Source organism: Balaenoptera ricei, chromosome 20, assembly GCF_028023285.1.
Source record: "Balaenoptera ricei isolate mBalRic1 chromosome 20, mBalRic1.hap2, whole genome shotgun sequence".
Lineage (NCBI taxonomy): Eukaryota > Metazoa > Chordata > Mammalia > Artiodactyla > Balaenopteridae > Balaenoptera > Balaenoptera ricei.
The window spans coordinates 1,888,093-1,907,851 of NC_082658.1; the positions used below are offsets into that span (position 1 = coordinate 1,888,093).

At 43.0% G+C, this 19,759-nt stretch overlaps 1 protein-coding gene across 1 annotated transcript in view; it reads left to right on the forward strand.

Moving 5' to 3' along the window:
- The window catches only part of GNA13 (G protein subunit alpha 13), a 40,837-nt gene extending 21,750 nt beyond the window's left edge, over positions 1-19,087 (forward strand). Inside the window, exons 3-4 of the mRNA XM_059907483.1 lie at positions 8,397-8,447; positions 13,496-19,087. Coding sequence (XP_059763466.1) covers positions 8,397-8,447; positions 13,496-14,068 — 624 coding nt within the window. The 3' untranslated portion in view covers positions 14,069-19,087. The remainder of the gene's footprint in view (positions 1-8,396; positions 8,448-13,495) is intronic.
- Positions 19,088-19,759: the final 672 nt, after the last annotated feature.

The window sequence follows — 19,759 nt, forward strand, 5'->3', positions numbered from 1 at the left end:
TGCTTAGTCTGGTAGTATTGATGTCTGTGTGTACTTTTAGCGCAGCTGTAGGGTCATTGCATAATAAACACAGGGCTTGGCCATCTCATTTGATATCAAAATTATCCACATTCCATTGTGCCTTAAAAGCGTGACACATGAAGTCCTCTTCTTTTCTGCTTGTTTTGGTGGACGTGCACTTGTAATAATAAAAGACAAAAAGTCGTGGTGTTGCACTACTGATGACACTTGGGACATTTTCACGTTACAGCTGCGTCCGCGCCGTTCGTGGTGCAGAGTGAAGAGCACCACGCGTGGCCTGTCCCGGCTGCTCTCCTGGCGGCGGCCGGGAAGCAGCTGTAGGCAGTAAGGACGTAAACCGATGCGCATGGCTGTGCTCCGGTGCGGTGTTATTTATGGACACTGAAATTTGAATTTCATATCATTTTCAGATGTCATGAAGTAATCTTCTAATTTTTTTTTTTTTTCCAACTACTTAGATGGGCCACACAAACACAGACAGTGGGCTGGGTCTGGCCTGCACGTCATAGTTGGAGGACCCTGGTCTAGAATGTGTGAAATGCAATAAAGGAGTGATCCAGTGGCTCTCGACCAGCCTTTCCTTCTGCCACCGTAGGCATTCACCGTCGCTCTTGTGCTGCTCCTGCAGCTCTGAGATGTGGGTCATTTCTACAGCTCCTGTTACAGATTACCAAATTGCTTTCTAGAATATTCATGCCTTGCTTTTAAAATATCTGAAGTTGGGCCTTATCTCTATAGACTTCAGAAATTTAAATAAGACTTTGAAGCTAAAATCTCTCCTAGGTTGTACAAGTAGAGTTGTCCCCTTCCTGTTGCTGTAAAGCTGCCAGTAAATGCATATATTCTTCTAAAACAGCAGATAATTTCTTGTGTATTCTTCGGCTATCTAGCTTAAATTCCACGTCCTTTTTTCTTTTTTTTTTTTAAATTTATTTATTTATTTTTGGCTGCTTTGGGTCTTCGTTGCTGCGCACAGGCTTCCTCTAGTTGCGGCGAGCGGAGGCTACTCTTCGTTGTGGTGCACGGGCTTCTCGTTGCGGTGGCTTCTCTTGTTACGGAGCACGGGCTCTAGGCGCACGGGCTTCAGTAGGTGTGGCACGCGGGCTCAGTAGTTGTGGCTCGCGGGCTCTAGAGCGCAGGCTCAGTAGTTGTGGCGCACGGGCTTAGTTGCTCCGTGGCATGTGGGATCTTCCCGGTCCAGGGCTCGAACCCGTGTCCTCTGCACTGGCAGGCGGATTCTTAACCACTGCGCCACCAGGGAAGCCCCTCCACATCCTTTTAGAGTAGTGCATTCTAAATCCTGTCCTTTATATATTTCAGCCGCGCAGAAGAGGGTGTTGAGTAAATCTGTCACTTGTTTGATAACTGTGCAAATAAACTGCCAAGTCTCCCTATAATTACACATTTGTTTAATAGAAGTTATTTTCTAATTTGTGTTCTCAGCTTTTCTGTTACCTTCAAACTCAGGGCCCCTGACCCATCTTGTCTCTGCAAGCAAAGACAGTCTTTCTAGCACATGACTCTTGTAAATGGGGACAACATTGAAGCCATTCCTAGTTTAGGCTCAGCTCTGTAAAGCTGACACAAATTATGGTTCATAAAACTACTGGGATTCAATTCAGAGGGATGCTGGAGCTAATTAATTTCATCTGTCATTTTATTTTTATCCTTGAGTTAACTTCACCAGGGTTCCCTGGCTTTGTCAATAGCAGAGCCTGTCTTGCGAGTAGAACCCAGGCCCACGGGCTGCTCTGCCCTTGTTTAGGCAGAACCCAAATATCCACAGGTTAAAGAAATATGGAAAACTTTCAGAGTGCCGTGCCACTTTGGACTCTTCAGCCTTGCTTCAATAACCTAGAAAGTTATCTCAGTATTTCAAACAGAGAAAAAAGAACTAAGGGATGACCTAAAACATCTTAAACTTAAAAAGTCGTAAGTGCGAAATGGCTTTTCTTTGGAATTTTATTAAAAATTCCCTTCAGTAACATAAAACATACGGAGGAGAGTTACAATAGCTCTCAAGTCATAACCAACAAAGAGTGAGTCTTAAACCCATGGTCTTTCTTGCCCGATACATGAAATTGTTTACTTCTGTGTTAGCCAGGAGACTAAGCAACACAACCTGAATAATGAGTCACAGCAAAAGTGACTTTAAGGGTAACAGGCACGTAGATAAAGGAAAGAAGAACTTAAATTTAAACCAGTTGTACAAACTGAAATTGTTGCCTGGGGCAGAGCGCTGGTGATTATGCATTGAACCACGCGACTTCCTTGTTTTACTGACGGTTAAATTGAGGCCCAGAGAAGTTTAGAGACTTGCAGATGGCTCAGTGTTAGGGAAACGACTAGATTTAGTGTTACTATTAGACAACCAGAAGATTTCGATCACCTCTGAACCGCTTAGGGAAAAGGATTTGAGGGGAATCATCCCCTGGTTATTCACCCTTCATTCACCAGACACTTGGGGAGGAAGGACCCAGGCCGCCAGGTGCCAGGCACTGAGCAAGGTGTCGGATTTGCATGAGGGCCTAACGCTCAGACAAAAGGCCAGGGCAGAAGCTCTCCGTTACTGAGAACAGAGGTGCCATTATTCACTTTCTGTGTCCTTCGTGGTTCAATTGCAAATAACACACATTTTATATTTTTTAGTTTGGTGGTTTTTTTTGTTTTTTGAGGTGGTGAAAGATTTTTTTCTCTCTCTCTCTCTCTTTTTTTTTCCAGTAAAGGTCTTTAAAGCTACTGTAAGAAATTTCCCCTAAATTACCTAATTCAGAAAAGTATTCATCCTTTTATAGCATGTGTGTGTTCGCATATGCACGTGTGCGTTTGCATGCGTGTGTTTAAAACTGTTTTGTTTCAGAATAGGTTCATTTGGCTAAACTTCTTCTCTTAACAGTAAGAGTTACCACCACGTGCATTAACAGATGATTAAGATTATTCTTAAGTCCCCCACTTTCAGTTTTCTCACTAATGCAAGGATTAGTAGTATCACCTATGATGTAAATAGCTTTTTTTTGACTGAGGAGTTATTTTAAACCAAAATGTGTTTTTCATAGGAATAATATTTTAAAGCATTTATAGTCCTTGAGTCCTGGCCGAGTGATGGGGGAGAGGACAAAGGGCACTTTATTTAGGACTTAAAATATTAGGGATAATCCACACATTTAAATGTGTGAAATGTATTAAAATGTTTTTATTTAGATTTTATACAGTCTCAACTGCACAAAGGACTTTGTAAATTACACTGATGAAACTTTCTTCAGCAGAAGTTTAAACTTAATAACAGGAGCATGTGCATACCTGTGTTATATTATTTGATTTTGGTGAGATGATGAATTCCTAATAAACAAAGGTATGTAATAACTTGAACCCCAAAGATCTAAGATCCCCTCTTAGGGAATGCAGTTAAATCAGGAAGCTTCAGTGAAAAGAACTTTTTAAATACTTTTTTATATTTGTATTGTAATACCAAGAGAAGAACAAATAGGGATGATATTTCCTTTTTTACTTTTTTGAAAAGAGAATATAATCACTAACAGAACTGCAAAGTTACCTTGTCCATATTTTAAATAGCAAAAATCAAAGCATATGTAATGCAGAACTATTCTTATCATAAATCCCCGAGTCCACATTTATTAATGGCATTAAGAATTTTTTGGATTACAGATACATAATATAATGCATGTACTGTTTTTTAAGTAATCTCCACACTTCTTTTTTTTTTCTATTTATTTACTTATGATTATTTTTTATTGTTATTATTTTTTGCCTGCGTCAGGTCTTAGTTGCGGCACGTGGGATCTTCCGTTGCGGTGCTCAAGCCGTTAGTTGTGGTGCGCGGGCTTCTCGCTAGCTGTGCTGCGCAGGTCCCATGGCGCCTGGGCTCTGTAGCTGTGGCGTGTGGGCTCCAGGGCGCATGGGCCCTGTAGTTTGCGGCACACGGGCTCTAGTTGAGGCACGCGAGCTCAGTAGTTCTGGCACGCGGGCTTAGTTGCCCCGCGGCATGTGGGATCTTAGTTCCCCGACCAGGGATCGAACCCGCGTCCCCTGCATTCATTGCAAGGCGGATTCTTTACCACTGGACCAGCAGGGAAGTCCCTCCACACTTCCTCTGCAGCAAAACATTTGAACAGTTTCACTAAGTAGGAGAAATAAAGACTATATAAAGAGTCTTAGCCACTTCAGGTCAGGTTTTGCTGCCAAGTGAGTGTAGGGGTGAGCATACAAGCAGCGTGTGGTAGGGTAAGGGGTTGCGGAGCTTAGCTTTGTCAGCCCCTGCTTTAATTTAGCTCTTAATGGCATACATATTTCATACGTAGCGATTATATCGAAATAATTGTTACCTGATGACTTATACTATGTTGTTATGTTAGTGTGCCAAAATTTATTAACTCATTCCCGTAGTAAGTGGAAAAATGAACTTCCAAATCTTGCTATTATAGGTAGCATCAAGTAAAATATCATTTTGTTTGTGTCATTTTATGTTCAGTAAATTCCTTAGAATGTGCAAAAGTTCATTGAAAGTTTTATGAAGTGTACTACTCATAACTTTCTAAAAAGTTTGTGTGAATTTGCAAGGTCGCTAGAATGAGTATACCAATTTCCCGATACCCTCAGAAATGATGAGTTCGGTGTAAGCATTTAGTTTTTAAAGGGGGGAAAGATGCTTGCTACTTTCGATAATATGTTCATCTTAGGGTTACTTTAACCTTCGTTTATTTGACCATTAGTTAAACAGCAATATTTATTGAAATAAATTTTTGTGTAGTTGAACCTTTATTGTCAATTTGGCCATGGAACGTGTCATTTTCTCTTTTACACAGAGCTCCTTTGCTCTGGGGTCCCTAAAGTGATAAACATCAGCCAGCACAGTGTGGGGCCTCTGAGAGTCTGCATTCTAGCTTATTACAGAAGCATCTGTAAAACACTCTCCTGTGATCTTGGCTTATTTATCGTCCTCATAGTTTCACTATTCATATACTCAGTGTTGTAACTGTTGTGTAGGAGAGAATCAATAGGACCTGTGTGTCAGTGAGTAGTAGGCGTATTAAAATGTTGGATCTCTTTGCCTTAGTAATTCTTCTGAGATCATTAAGAATGTAATTCAAGAGCACATAAAGCTGTTTACACAACATTATTTATTTTTAAAATATTAAAACCTTATTTAAAAGGTGGAAATAACTCAAATATCCAACATTAGATTAGCGGTTTTAGTTAACTTTTTAGCATATAAGTACTGGGAATTATTTTGACCATTAAAATGTACTTAGAGTTACGTAAGTGAAAAATAAGGATGCAGATTTGTCTATATTATTTCAACAGTGTTAAATATACAAAAAGTGATTGGAAGGCAATCTCTTCAAGCGTTAACTGTAGTTATTTTTGAGCTGTGGAATTAATGATTATTGCCTGTTTCCTTCTTTCTTCCTTTTTCTAATTTTCAAGTTTTCCACAGTGAATTTTACTAATTCTAATATCAAGAAAAGTCAATAAATGCAACATATAACACCAGTCAAAAAACACCCTTTTGAAATGTTTTAAATTTCATTTAAGGTATTTAACATTATGTAAGTATTCAATATGCACATTACTGAAAGGGTAACAGTTCTGTAAGTCTTACTCATACAGAAACAGAGTGACTACTTTTTATCACATTTGTCCAAGAGACTCTACCGTGTACACTTCAGTGTAACAGGATTGGTAATATTCGTTTGAATTTTACTTTTTAAAGTACTTTAAATATATAACCTCATTTGGGTTGTGCAAACAACTCAATAAGTAAATATCGATGTTATTTAAAGATTAAGCCCAAATTCCCTTTGGCCTATATATGTTATCCATCATAAAAACAAAAATATTATGTTTTTCATTAAAATGGATGAAATAATGCAAAGTACACGTACAGGCTTGACCAAATAATCTCTTCATTACCCCAGAATGAATTTTTTTGAAACTTTTTCTTTTCCCTTCTCTTAAAAATCATCTTCAGGTGCTGTAAACACTGTACGAATATTCCAGGTCCAGAAAAAAGCGGAATCATCTGCCGCTGCTGCTTTGCAGTCACGAGGAACTCACAGCCAGGCCTGCCCACCCCACCACACCCAGCCCCAGCACGCACACCTGTGTACGCGCGCTCCACCATGTGCTTTAAGGCAGCAGTTCGCCAAGTGCGGTCCGTGGACCACTGGGGATCCCAGAAACCCTTTAAAAGGAGTCTTCGTGTCCAGCACTCTTGAGAGTGTCACTTAAGATGTTCTTTCCCTTCATGAAGCTGACACTCGCACCGATAGCACAGAACAGCAGGGCTGCAGCTGCCAGCCAGTGCCTGAGCGCAGATGGGGTATCAGCCCCAAACACACTACTAGTTGGTGTATTCGTCACTGCTCTGCATCTGCAGTTTGAGACACACACGCCAGTTTCACTGAAGATGATCCTTGATTAAGCAGTAAAAATTGTTTTAGATCTCAGTTTAAACAACTCTGTAGTACGCTGTATGATGGCTTGGGCGGCACCCTGAAAACGCTTCTGCAGCAGGGCCGTGGTCTCCGGGGAAAGCCCTTTTGTGACTGGTTGTGCCGGGAGCTGAACTAACTGTGTTTTTCATGGAACACCATTTTTACTTGAAAGAAACAACCAACTTACTCAGACTTGGGCATTTGACAGGCATTTTTTAAGAAAATGAATGAAGTTAGCCTGCCAGTTCAAGGAAAATATCAGTATTTGTTGCCATTGATAAAATTTGAGCTTTCAATTGAAAATCAGAATTTAGGAAAACTTGTATCTGCCCACCACTGTGAGGTTGTCAACTTCCCAAGCCTTAAGGCTTCTTATGAGATCATTATGATATTAATGAATATGATTTTCTTACTATTACGTCATGAAACATGCCAACATTTGGAAGATCTGTATACTTAATTGCCCACCACGTTCCATGTGGTCAGCGCTTGGTGTTACAAAATTGTGGGTGGGTGAAAGACCCATTCAAAGTACAAGATAGACCAGTGAATTTTAGTGTCTGTAACAAAGTGCAAAAAGGTCATTGGTAGGCTTTCCATTCCACAGAGACGTTACTTTTAAGAAACTACCATTTGTCAAATTCTGGTGTAGAAACAAAAATATCTACAGTTACAAAGGTTATTAAAATGCTCCCTTTTCCAATCAGCATTCTTTGTGAGGCCAGATCTTCATATGCTACAGGTGAAACGACCTGTAGTAGCAGTTCAGATGCAGAAGCAGAAGTGTCTCACTGGCTTTTATTAAGCTACACGAAAATACATTAACATGAATGGGTTTATTATCGATATTTTTAAATGAATTAATAAGTAAAATATTTGTTACAATGTCTCAGTTTTACTTTCTAATGTGGTAAGTATTGGTAGCTATAACCCACTTAAACAACGTCTTTTCGGGATCCTGAAGAATTTTAAGATGTATGAAGGGATCCAGAGACTAAAATTTTGAGAACTGCTGCTTTAAGGCCTCATGACTCAAACTGTGGTCCCAGAAATCACCCGAATTGCAGAAATTACGTGCCCCGCCCCTGCCCCCTCAGAACCTGCAGTCAGACAAGATCTTCAGGGGATTCTCTTCTGTATGAAAGAAGCACTGCCTTCTGGAGCTCGGGGTAGCAGTTTCGGGCAGGACCAGTGCTGTGCTGGTAGAAACCCAGCAGGAGAGGGAGAACGCTGGGAGACTCAGGACACAGCCCTTCTCTCTGCGGCCGGGTCGCTCTCACCTGCCTGTCCTTTGTGCGAGTGTTTCCTCTCAGGAATGTATTCCCATATGCACTTTAGACGGTGGAAATTGCCTGAGGTCTGATAGAAATCTGGGCTCAGAGAGAGTAGGCTGATCACTCAGGTAGAGAAGACCTGTTGGAGAGGTGAAGCCTGCAGCATTTTTCAGGGTTCAGGAGCAAAAAGGCATGTCTGTCTAGGCACTTGCCTGTTAGGTGTTCTCACCTCATCCCTGCTTCGCTCTTGATATAAACTTGATTGAAAAATGTAGACAGAAGTAATCCCACCTGAATTGTAGTTGTATGTGTATCGCAAAAGCAGTTTTCACCTTTTAATTACATCTTCCCTTTGGATACACAGATATATCGGAGCACGTACATGTGATCCTGTCCGAATGGATGAGTGCTTGGGGGTATCGCTTCTGTAAAGACTCTGTGAGCCTCACCAGGCTGTAGCACTTTGCCAGAGGCAGACATTTTATACGTCTTTAGTGGGGTTAGCTGCTCAGTCTGAAATTGGTGACTAAACAAAGTATGTTTGGATTTGGATTAAGTGTACAACCAGACAGTTTAATATAAACTGTTGTAACAAAGTCTTCCATTTCTAAGCCCTAATAACTATTTATTTTCTTCTTGTTTTCAGGGTGAATCTGTAAAATATTTCCTGGATAACTTGGATAAACTTGGAGAACCAGTAAGTTTTCAGACTGAATGTTTATGTTTATTGCCATTTGAAAGCAGTAGTTAGGATAAGGAAACTTAAAAAAATTATGTATTAAGCTATTTCCTTTTTCCTAGTGGCAGCATGCTGATTGTCCCTGCTTCATTTTTTCTCCCTCTGCTGTCCTGACCTCTGCCATTTCCTTGAGGAATGCCCTGTCCACTATTTTGTGAAAGTAAAACTCTTTATGGAAAGAAGTTTATGCTTGAAAATGAGATGGCACATTAACTAGCCTACGTCAGTGTCTTTTGCTTTTCTGTAAGTGGAAACTGAAAGAACGCGGTGGGCTGATTGATTTCAGAACTTTTCAGCAAACGGTATTTTCCAGTTCAGGACCCCCATGTGTTGGGTTGGAGGGTAGGAGGCTGGATTCTCAAGGCCGTGATGTGGGAGGAGTCGCCCTTGCGAAGGAGCTGGACCACCGGACTGTCCTACAGTGCATCCCTTGAGGCCGTGGCCGACCGGTGAGGGCTGGCGCTGGCCGCTCTCCGTGTTGGACTTGTGCAGAGACTTCACTGGAAGGAAGCTTTGTGCTGCTGAGAAAATGCTTGAAAGCCACTGCGCTAGCGTCAGTGGGACCCATTCAACTGAGTATAGCTTCGTATGCCTCCTCTTAAACCAGATTTCTGTTGTAAAGTTTAATGGGTTCTTTGAGATGTTTAACTTTAAAAATAAAACAGAAGGAAAGCACAAAACGAAACCTATTGCAAGTAGGAAAGTAGCATATGTGTGTCTAGAACGCTAAGTTTTGCATTTTCCCTTATTTTTTTGTATTTTGCTAAATTGCACTTGTCTGCCGTTCAGTCAGTATGTGTTTCTCCTACCTGTTTCGTAGACACAGGTGCTCTAGAAGTTAGGGTCTCTGTATTTGTCTGTTTTTGTTCACTCAATCCACATCAGTAAGACTTTGTCTTAAGACTTATTTCATTGTCACTTTTCCATGTGGTCAGATTGCAATAAGCCTTAAAAAAAAGTTAAGTATAAGCCAAATGGAGAGAAGCTTTAGTAGATAAATTAATTTTTTAAGAGTTATTTCATGTTTTCTGATCCAGAGAGTGTGCATTTGACCCGTTCTTCTCAATTTGCCTTTCGGACAGGCCTTCCTTGAGCAAACCATTCAAAGTGGGTCCCCTCCTCTTGTCTTCAGCTTCAGCTCTGGCTCTTTTCAGGCTTCATTGTTCTTATTACAGTTGGTCTCTTCATCTATAGGTTTTGCTAGTCTTTCCCCCGCCTCTTTCCCTAAGGGCAAGGACCTCGGGTCTTGGTTGTGAAGGGCTGCGTTCTTGCTGCCCGGTGACAGTGCCTGGTGCCTCGTAGGCACTCAACAAATAGCGTCGGAACGAGTGACTCGGAGCCAGCCCCGGTCAGTTTGTACTGGCTGCTTAGAGTCTTACGTTGAGAACAGTTTTGAGGCCACATCTGGAATAAAACCAAAAAAGTGCCGTGATCAGTAGGTAGTTGTAAAGGCGAGGAGAATAAATGTGGGTGGCTGCAGACGGGCCGCCCGTTCTGTGCACATCACACAGGCCACGGGATTGCGTTTGCTTCGCCGTCTCTGACCGAAGCTCTAGGACCATGGAACCCCCGTGGTGTGCCAAGCCCCGTGACCCTCTGGGAGGTGGAACCACAGGGGTCAAGGACAGGACTCTGCAGCCAGACCACCAGAGTTCCAATCCCAGTTCCATCGCAGACTGGCCGTATGACCTTACGCATCTCCCAGCGTTAGTTTCTTCATCCATGTCATGCGCGTAGTGAGAGAACCAACCTCGTCGGTCTTGGGGGCGATTACATGAAATAAACCCCATGTCTCAAAAGTCTGCTCAGGCTGCCATAACGAAATACCACAGACTGGGTGGCTTAAATAACAGACCTTTATTTCTTGCAGTTTTTGAAGCTAGAAGTCCAAGATCAAGTTGCTAGCATGGTCGGTTTCTCGTGAGGACTCTTTTCCTGGCTTGTAGACTGTGGCCTTCTTGCTGTGCCTTGACGTGGCCTTTGCTCAGCACACACACGTGCAAGAAGTGTATGTATGGCCTCTTCTTTTAAGGCCACCAACACTTACCTGATTAGGACACCGCCCATATGTCTTCATTTAACCTTGGTCGCCTCCTAGAAGCCCTGTCCCCAAAGACAATCACACTGAGGGTTAGGGCTTCAACCCATGAATGCAGGCGGGGGTGTGCGGGGACGGTGCAGGGACGCAGTTCAATCCACGGCTCCCAGTAAGGTGTTCAGATTGGTGCCTTGCGGTTGTAATAACTGCTCGTCGTTAGCTGTTTGGTTCTTTGACCTCCGTGTTTAAGGAACTCATTCTAGTCAGAGACAAAACTAACATGCATAAAACAAGCAGAGGGCGATTAAATGAGACTGATGGTGAAGACGGCACTGGTTCATGGATGGAGAAGCTGGCAGCCCGTGAGAGGACGCGAGCCTGGGCGGCCGGGGGCGGCGAGGAGACGCGCACAGCGGGCCATGCCCGGGGTCCGGAGGCGCGTCTGTCTGACAGAAGTGCGTGGCGCTGACTTACAAGAACGGACGTGAGGAAGGCAGCCGCCAGGGTCTGGACGCGCTGTCGTGGCGCCATCACGCATCACGCCGACTGGCCGCGCAGCGCTACCAGGACGTGAGGCTGGTGCGGCCCTCCACGCTGGGCTCTGGGGCGCCCGACGGGGAGCAGAGGCTGCCGGGCCCGGAAGGCGAGGAGTGAGGAGGGTCCTGGAAGCCGGGTCCGCGCGGATTGGTCTGATGCAGGGAGGGGTGGCCTCGGGGGGCTGAGAGGTGGACCCAGGAGGCGCGGAGGACCAAGGGGCAAGATGGTGATCCAGGCTGAGACGTTAAAAAATGGGGGCGGTGAAAATGAAGAGGAGAAAGAAAATGTGAGGAAGGTTCAAAGGAGGAGCAGCGGGATTTGATACAAAGCAGGAGGTGATGGAGAAGGTCCGCCGCGACGGGGGGGTCTGGGGGCTGGCGGGGCGGGGCGGGGCGGGGCGGGAGAGCGCCCCGGCGCCCCGGGGGCTGGCGAGGAAGACGGCGCGTGTTCTCACTGAAGAGGCCGCGTCCGGGGAGGGCCGTCGGGCGCACGGGTAGGGGCGCCGTCGCTGCCGTGGTTTCCCGCTCTCGGCAGCAGTGGTGGCAGCAGTGGTGGCAGTGGGAACCGCTAGACAGTAACACACGGGCCGAACCCGGTGCTTAAGCGCTTCGCCCACGTGCCGTGTTTAGTCCTCACAGCTCCCCTGTGGGTGCTGTTGTCTGTGTTGTTCACAGGTGAGAAAACTGAGACGCAGAGAGGTTACGTGATGACTTGTCCCAGGTCACCCAGGTAGTATGTGGGGAGCTGGCTCTAGAATCCAGTCCTAATCACCGTGACTCTGCCAGACCCTTGAGCACTTGATTACCTCGTCCTGTGTTTGCGCTTTATATGAATTAGCCCTTAGCTCCTAACTAAGGCAATAATAAAGAGCTTTTTATTTTTATGAAACTAGAAAATTAAAAATTACCACTCGGGGCTGGCATGTTTCTGAGGCGGCTGGCACACACGAGCACTGTGAACTGGTCCCCACCTTTCTGGAAAGCAGTTGGACATTAAGTGTCCCAGATCATGAAAATCTTCACAAGCTTTGACTTCATCACCATCTTATTCCTGGTTATTCCGTTTCAGGAAATAGCCCAAAAGGGGAGAAAAGAAGAATGTGCATGAGAATTTTAATGGCAGCATTTATATTAAGCGAAAGATTGGAACCAACCTAAATGACCACTAGTAGGGGAATATTTATGTAAATGATAGCACGTTAATCCATTTGATGTATGTTGTGCTCTTTTAAAATGAAATACAACCGTATCAGCATGTGAAACAGTTCATGATTAAATGTTCAGCCAAAAGCTGGGGGCGGGCAGAGAATCGGGGCGGTGCTGATTACAGGTGAGGCAGGTGCGTGTGCGTTTACGGGAGCTGGGGGGACACGTGCGAACCCCAGCGTGCTTCGTTAGAGCCCTGTGGGCACTTTATACATCGCGGTGGGTTGCAGACAACTGAGAACTGCTGACTGTTTTTTTTCTTTTTTTTTGTGATTCTTAGCTACACTATTTTAAGGAGATAAGTATCCACACTGTAATGAAATTTCAAAATCATAGTGTTTGGAAAGGTATAAAATGCAGCATTGTGAGTAACAGTTGGCATTGTTTTAAAATCTTGCCTTGATTTAAAAAAAAGTGTGACCTTGGTGATGAGCATTTGAAACCTTCCTGTTCAGTATTATCAAAAAGCTCCATCAAAGTTCTGGAAAAATACTAAGCTGAGAAGAAAGAACCAGTTTCACTGCCCAGGGGCACTCACCGTCGGCGGCAGCCGGGGGCTCGGGAGGCCAGCAGCTTCCGCCCGCCCGTCCGTCTGTCCAGGGTCTTGGTGTAGACCCTCCCTCCGAGGCACCGCTGTGTCCGGGCACAGGTGCCGGCAGAGGGGAAAAGCTGGGGCCCTGCCACGGAGACGGCCCCCCGCAAACAGCTGGGAAGCCCCGCGGGGTGAGCTCGGTCAAGGGGGCAGAGCAGAGGCCGCGTCGTGCAGCGACGACACACGCGGCCCGGGTAGAGCCGTCGGCCCTGCAGGCGGGGGCGCGGAGCAGGGGCCGCGGGGGGCAGAGGACCTTGACTGGGGGCCCCGCCGCTGTTGACGGAGGGGCGAGGAGCAGTGACCGTGGCCGTGGACACACAGCGGCGGGCGGGTGCTGGCACGGTGGGGCGTCACGCGTGGACGGACATTCGGGTCGTCCGGCGGGGCTGAAAAGATCATAGGCGCCTTCATTTGCAGCGAATTTTGAACCAGTGCGGACACTAACATTGCAGTGTATCTTGCTGTTTTATGATGAGAATCACAATATAGCATTGATGCTTTAATGTTACCAGGAGATTGTCATTTAAAAGATAATTTTGTTTGCGTATCCATTCACTAGCCCAGTTAGTCGTACATTAAAAATTCTCATTACTCCTGGATTACTGAGTAGGAAACGATTTTTTTTCTTTTCCAGGATTACATTCCATCACAGCAAGACATTCTGCTAGCCAGAAGACCCACCAAAGGCATTCACGAGTACGACTTTGAAATTAAAAATGTTCCTTTCAAAATGGTTGACGTAGGTGGTCAGAGATCAGAGAGAAAACGTTGGTTTGAATGCTTCGACAGCGTGACATCAATACTTTTCCTTGTTTCCTCAAGTGAGTTTGACCAGGTGCTTATGGAAGATCGTCTGACCAATCGCCTGACAGAGTCTCTGAACATTTTTGAAACCATCGTCAACAACCGGGTTTTCAGCAACGTCTCCATAATTCTCTTCTTGAACAAGACAGATTTGCTTGAGGAGAAAGTGCAAATTGTGAGCATCAAAGACTATTTCTTGGAATTCGAAGGGGATCCCCACTGCTTAAGAGACGTCCAAAAATTCCTGGTGGAGTGCTTCCGGAACAGACGCCGGGACCAGCAGCAGAAGCCCCTGTACCACCACTTCACCACGGCCATCAACACGGAGAACATCCGCCTTGTGTTCCGCGACGTGAAGGACACCATCCTCCACGACAACCTCAAGCAGCTCATGCTCCAGTGACGCACAGAAGCCTTGCGGCCTTCGTATCTTTCTGTCTCTTTGATTGTTTTCGGTTTGTTTTGTTTTTTTAAATAGAAGTTTACAACAGGAATTAGAAAAATCTTGATTCTGTGTTTAACTTCTTGGGAATCTCAGTCCTTCCTCTGCGGCCTTTGGTTGTGGCTGAGAGCTGCTGAGTAACACACGGCCGATACCTGCTGAGGCCTGGCTCTGATCTCCTTCGCTCCGGCTTCCATCGGGGTGGAGTCGTTTCCTGCCAGACCTCAGCACGGCATCCCTCAGGCTTTACATTCTTCGGCTTTTCGCACTGCGTTCTGCTGTAGTGCCAAGTATGGAAGGTGCCCTTGATGTTTGTAGGTGTGAGGTGAAGAGCGTTCGGCTCTGGAACGCGTAAGGCACCTCTGTTCGCCCTGCGGTGGCCGCCACACTTGTGCCCAGCTTTGTGGTGGCCTGTTTTGAAAGGGCCGTTGGAAAAATGTGTGATCTAAGGAATGGCGTTCTGTAGCTTCACCCAGTTTTAGCCTTCACGGTTTTCTGATTGCTTATATACGCAACAGTTGTTTTGTTTTTTAAATTTCTGTGGTTTCTGAAGGCAGTATTCTGGCGTGTTTAAAGTTTCCATGAGGATCTCTGGTCTGACGGTAATGAAAGCTCACAAATGGTCCAGGGGGGGCACAAGGCAGGCGCGTGCCGTCCGTAGTGTTCTGATTAAAAGTCATGAGTGAAATGTAATTTGCCCTTTGCATATTTAAATAGCATGTAATCAGTGTGCCATACGGGAAACATTCTGGCCATAGCAGCAACTAAAAAAGTGCAAGCAACCTGATAACAGAACTTTCTAAATAAATACACCCTTTCCCAAGAATATTATGTGTTTTACTCTCAGACTTTGAAATCCTGTCTCAGATGATGTGTCCTTACGGTGGGATCACTGCTGCACCATCACAAACATCGTTCTTTTGCTCTCCTGTCTGTTCCCATCAACTCCAGACGGTGGCATTTATGGGATTTTTTTGTTTTTTTTGGAGCTTGCCAAGGGCAGTATTTTCCTGTCACACTATTCACTATTATTTGAGATTCTTATTCATTCTTGGTGTGTCTCTAAAAGAGTATGTATGTGTTTGCAACATTATTGTTTATGAAATTCCAACTTTCTTGAGGTACATTTTGAAGGTTTCAAGGATACTTCCAAGAATAAGTAGTAATTTTTTTAGTTCATACTGAAAGGTGATTACATTTGACCTCCTCCACCACTTACCAAATTAAAATGTACCCATGAAGTAGCTTTGCAATTACAGATACATGCATAGTGAACTCGGAGTGGCTGGGTTGCAGGACTAAAAATACTGCCCTGTAGGTCGTATGTAGTGTCAGAATTGGATTAGAGAAACACATGTACAAGACTGGTGACAGTTTGGAAAGTCTGACGGCTTTTCTTCCTTTCCTGAAAATTGTGATTAAGACTGTGATATCTTTCACTTTACTGTATAGCTGACTGTGTTCTCAGGTATTTTATTGGCTAGAAAGTCCTTGAAAGATTGGTCAACATTCTGGATCACCCAGCCTTTCCAAGACAGTGGCTCTGGGTCTGTCTGTCTGTCTAGTGAGAATAGGGCTTTGCAGTGAACTGACCAGGGATTGTTCTCAATGTACCTGACTTTCCTTGCATGTGAAACTCCACCATCATTACACCCATAACTGCCAGTGTTTTCGTGTCGTCGTAACACCTGAGCTACTGACACGTAGCCCTACGTCATGATGCAGGCGTCCACAGTACAGCAGAGTTGATGCGCGTCAGAATAGTTCTGTATCTAGTGCTTCTTACCAGAAAGAGCGCATTGCTTAATCCACAGAGAATCATTTCAGGGCTGAGGGGTATCTGAGTGTGTGCACAGTAACATGGAGGCTTTGGGTGGAAAGTCTGTGTGTAAATTTAGCAAATGGTCCTACCGAATGGCCAAACATCATTTCACTCCAGTGTAAGTATAAAGAGGAAGGATACTCTCAGTTAAGTTATATTTCAGATCCGTGATATGAACCATAAGTACTGCCTGACAGAGCACCATTTTGACTACCACAAAGAAATGTTAAAACACCAAATAGATAGGATATTACTTTGGGCATTTGAGATTTCCTTTCCTGATGTGTGTGAAGTCTCAAAGTCAACTTTCTTTTAAAATAAAACCTAGCCTATATTTTGAGGCAGTAAATTACTTACATTTAATGGCAGGCTGGTTTAGACACTCAGTGGAACTTTAAGTTTCAATTTGAAGGCTTTAGTCCACATGTTTTATATACTGTACTTTTAAGCTGTTTGAAGGAGTCCTATACCTATAGCATGAAAACCAGATCCTTTTGAAATACCACTGTGTGAAGAGGGACATGAAATTTAGTGGACAAAGTTGAAAGGGTGCTCATAGTTTTCCCTATGCCAGTTTCCCCCCAGTCTCTAAAAATGTAATTTGGATTTAAAGCTGTTCAGTGTGTTTGATTTTCTAAGTCTTCATGGTTATGATATGGAATAAAATGTGCCCAATTCTCTATTACATTCTGTTCTTAAGTCTGAATGTCTTCTTGCTTAATTCTTAAGAAATGTCACACAAGTGTCTTCATTGATCTTGAAGAAATTTATAGTATACAGAGTTGCCTTATAAATCAAAGAACAGCACAGATTTTTGCCTTGATTATTTTATAGGGAAGAGGTTTTGTCAAATGTTTTTCTGAAGATCCAAATAATTTAATGCCTCTGTCACTTAAATATTATTTTTAATAACCCGTATCATTGCTTGCTGCCAAATATTATATTGCATTGAAATCCTCCTTTCAATTGTATTGTCCGGAAAGGGCATTTGACAGCTAGAGCACAGCAGCAACCAAAGAAGGCATCGTGGGGTGAAAATGGTTTGGTTTGGTTTGGTCTGGTTTGGTTTGGTTTGGTTTGGTTTGGTTTGGTTTGGTTTGGTTTGGTTTGAAGCTGCGCTGGCGTGTATTTTACATGGTGAAGGTCCTCTGGTTAAACTCCCAAGGGAGGTTGTTGAGGGAGGCCCTTGTTCAGTTGTTGGCAGTGGTCAGTATAAAGTAGAAGAAAGTGAGATTCCCTTAATACCAGAAGTGATTAGAAGTGTTGATTCAGACTCACAAAAATCATATGCCCCAGAATTGTTTGTAAGCGGGAATGAGTAAATCTGAACTTCCAGTGTATACCCAAATACTTGTATTTATGCTTTTGGTAAAATGTATTTTCAGCATTAGTACACATATCCGGTGTTATGCTTTATTTATATGAAGAATAAAGTTACCAAGTTATGTTCTGTTATGTTCTGAAACTAAAATCACTATCTGAGAAACCCTCAAATTGGTGCTTTCATTATATAATGATACATTTAGACAAAACCCCAAACCAAGCCGTTTGAAACAAGATTCTCTTCATTGCAATTTGTAGCAATGTTATTTCTGTATATGTAATGAGAAGGCTAAATATCAGTGTTAACTCTTAATTTCTTGTTTGAATCCATGAAATCATGCCTGTAAAGCTCAGTCAAACATTTGTAATAAACTCCCTAATAAATCTAGAGACAGTCACTCTGTTACCTTTTCATTTCTTTTAGTTTTAATTGAGGGATCAAGAACAAATTTACATGTCTTTTTTCAGTTGGAAATCTGACTTTCTCTCTCTTTCCCATCATTTCAATACATAAAGTTACATTAATTATAGATGATCTGTCCATGTGTTTGTGCTGCTGGACAAAAAGTACTGGTTTTTTTTTTTTCTTTTTTTTTAGTGATAGGACACAGGTTGGCTTTTCAGTGTAGTAAACATGAGGAAGGGAGGGACTTGTACGTGAGTGGTGTGTACATGTCCCCCTGTTCCAAATAAAGCAAGTGATAGTACATACTCATTTTATGGTACGAGGTTAGGGCTTAATAAATTTATAGAGAGATTAAAGTGTCAGTCTAAACCGGAACATTTTAAACAAGTTGAACTTTATGGCCTTTTCAAGTACCATCCAGTTGATACTAGCCTTAGGCTTATAAGTGATTATTAACATAATTTGAAGTACCAGTGTTTGTACCACTAGCATTCTTATGTCTGTACTTGAATGTATAGTTAGCATTTAAATAACTCTGTTCATTCTTGTGGCATCTAGGTCTAACCATCTGATTTCAAATGCCAGAGCTCATATGGAACAAAAAAGTGTTAATGATATAGGGCAGTAATTTCTGGGTTGATAAGAGATTTTGCGACCTTTCCAAAACCACATTACCTTTGATGATGATGAAAATGTCCAGATGGATGGAAGTAGGGACCCAGTATGCATACATTATCAATCAGTGAAGGTCATGATAGAAGTATGCTACTTACTTGTTCTCTGATTTGGGTTTGTCTTTGGAAAGCTTGTTTATAATATTTCTTGCCATAGTAAAAGGGCTGCATTTGTTCTCAAATCATGCCTATTTGATGGCTCTCGGAGAAAAACAGAGAGGGGGCAGGTAGGGGTTAATTCTTGGAAAGTATATGTAACAGTGCAACAGAGGATACCATTTACCCTTTCTTTACCTCTTACTTGAAAGCAGAATCGCAAAATGTTTAAATGGCTTTTCTCTACTAGTCTAAAGGTGGAGCTCATTTACCACGGAAGCCTTATCAAAAAGTCTATTTCATAACAACCTCATAGATACTGTACCTAACAAAACATGATTTGTATTAGCTCTGTATGAAAGTATTTGTGGCTTAGGATTTTTTATACATATATCTTTTTATAACTTTCCCGGAACTGAGCACATTATCTGATACTGTTGTAAATTTTTTTTCTGTCAGTGCTTTAGTTCAGGATTGGCAATAAATTATTTCTACAGGAGGGTCTGAAAGTGGAAAGAATGGTTTGATTTGATAAAATGAGTTGCTAGTTATCCAGGCTTTTTACTTTTGTACATATTTTGCAAAAATTTTGCCTCTTGCTATTAATATTTGCTTTGTAAAAATTACTGACGTTTAATAAACATTTATAAACTATTCCATACTATGATGTTATTTAAATCTGATTAAATGTCAAGTGCAAAGCAGACACTTAATATTTGAAAGCAGAAGTTTCACCCAGTGACTGAAAGCACAGAAATCGCTCTTTTGTCAGATCTCCAGCGATACTTTGACTTAGTCTATAAACGTTTCCTCACTGAAGACGGAGATGTGGGCTTCAAGAACGTTCCCAAACACTTGTTTTGATGTGGGAATGGGGAACACCCACTTTTCTCTCTGCTCCTCTTAAAATCGCTGAAATTGCACTAGGGTGTCTCTGGGCTCACGGTTTGTCCACCTGCAGGAGTAATGCTGCTGTGTCTTTTGTCATCAAAATAGCGTTTTAAAAACAAACCAACATGTTACCACTCCTTTTCTTGTTTCAAGAAACTTTAAGATGATGATTTACAGAAAAATCGCAAAGATAGTAGTTTCCCTGTACTCCACACTGTTGGCAATAGTTTCCGCATTTACCGTCTTGCATTGTACTAATTAACATCTTGCATTATACTAATTCACCATATTGGTTCAAAATTAATGAACCAATATTGATAATTTATCCTTAAGCCCATACTGTCTTCAGATTTCCTTAGTTTTTCCCTGTTGCCCTTTTCTGTTCCAGAATCCATCCAGGACACCATCTTACATTGATTTGTCCTGTCTGTCTGAGCTCC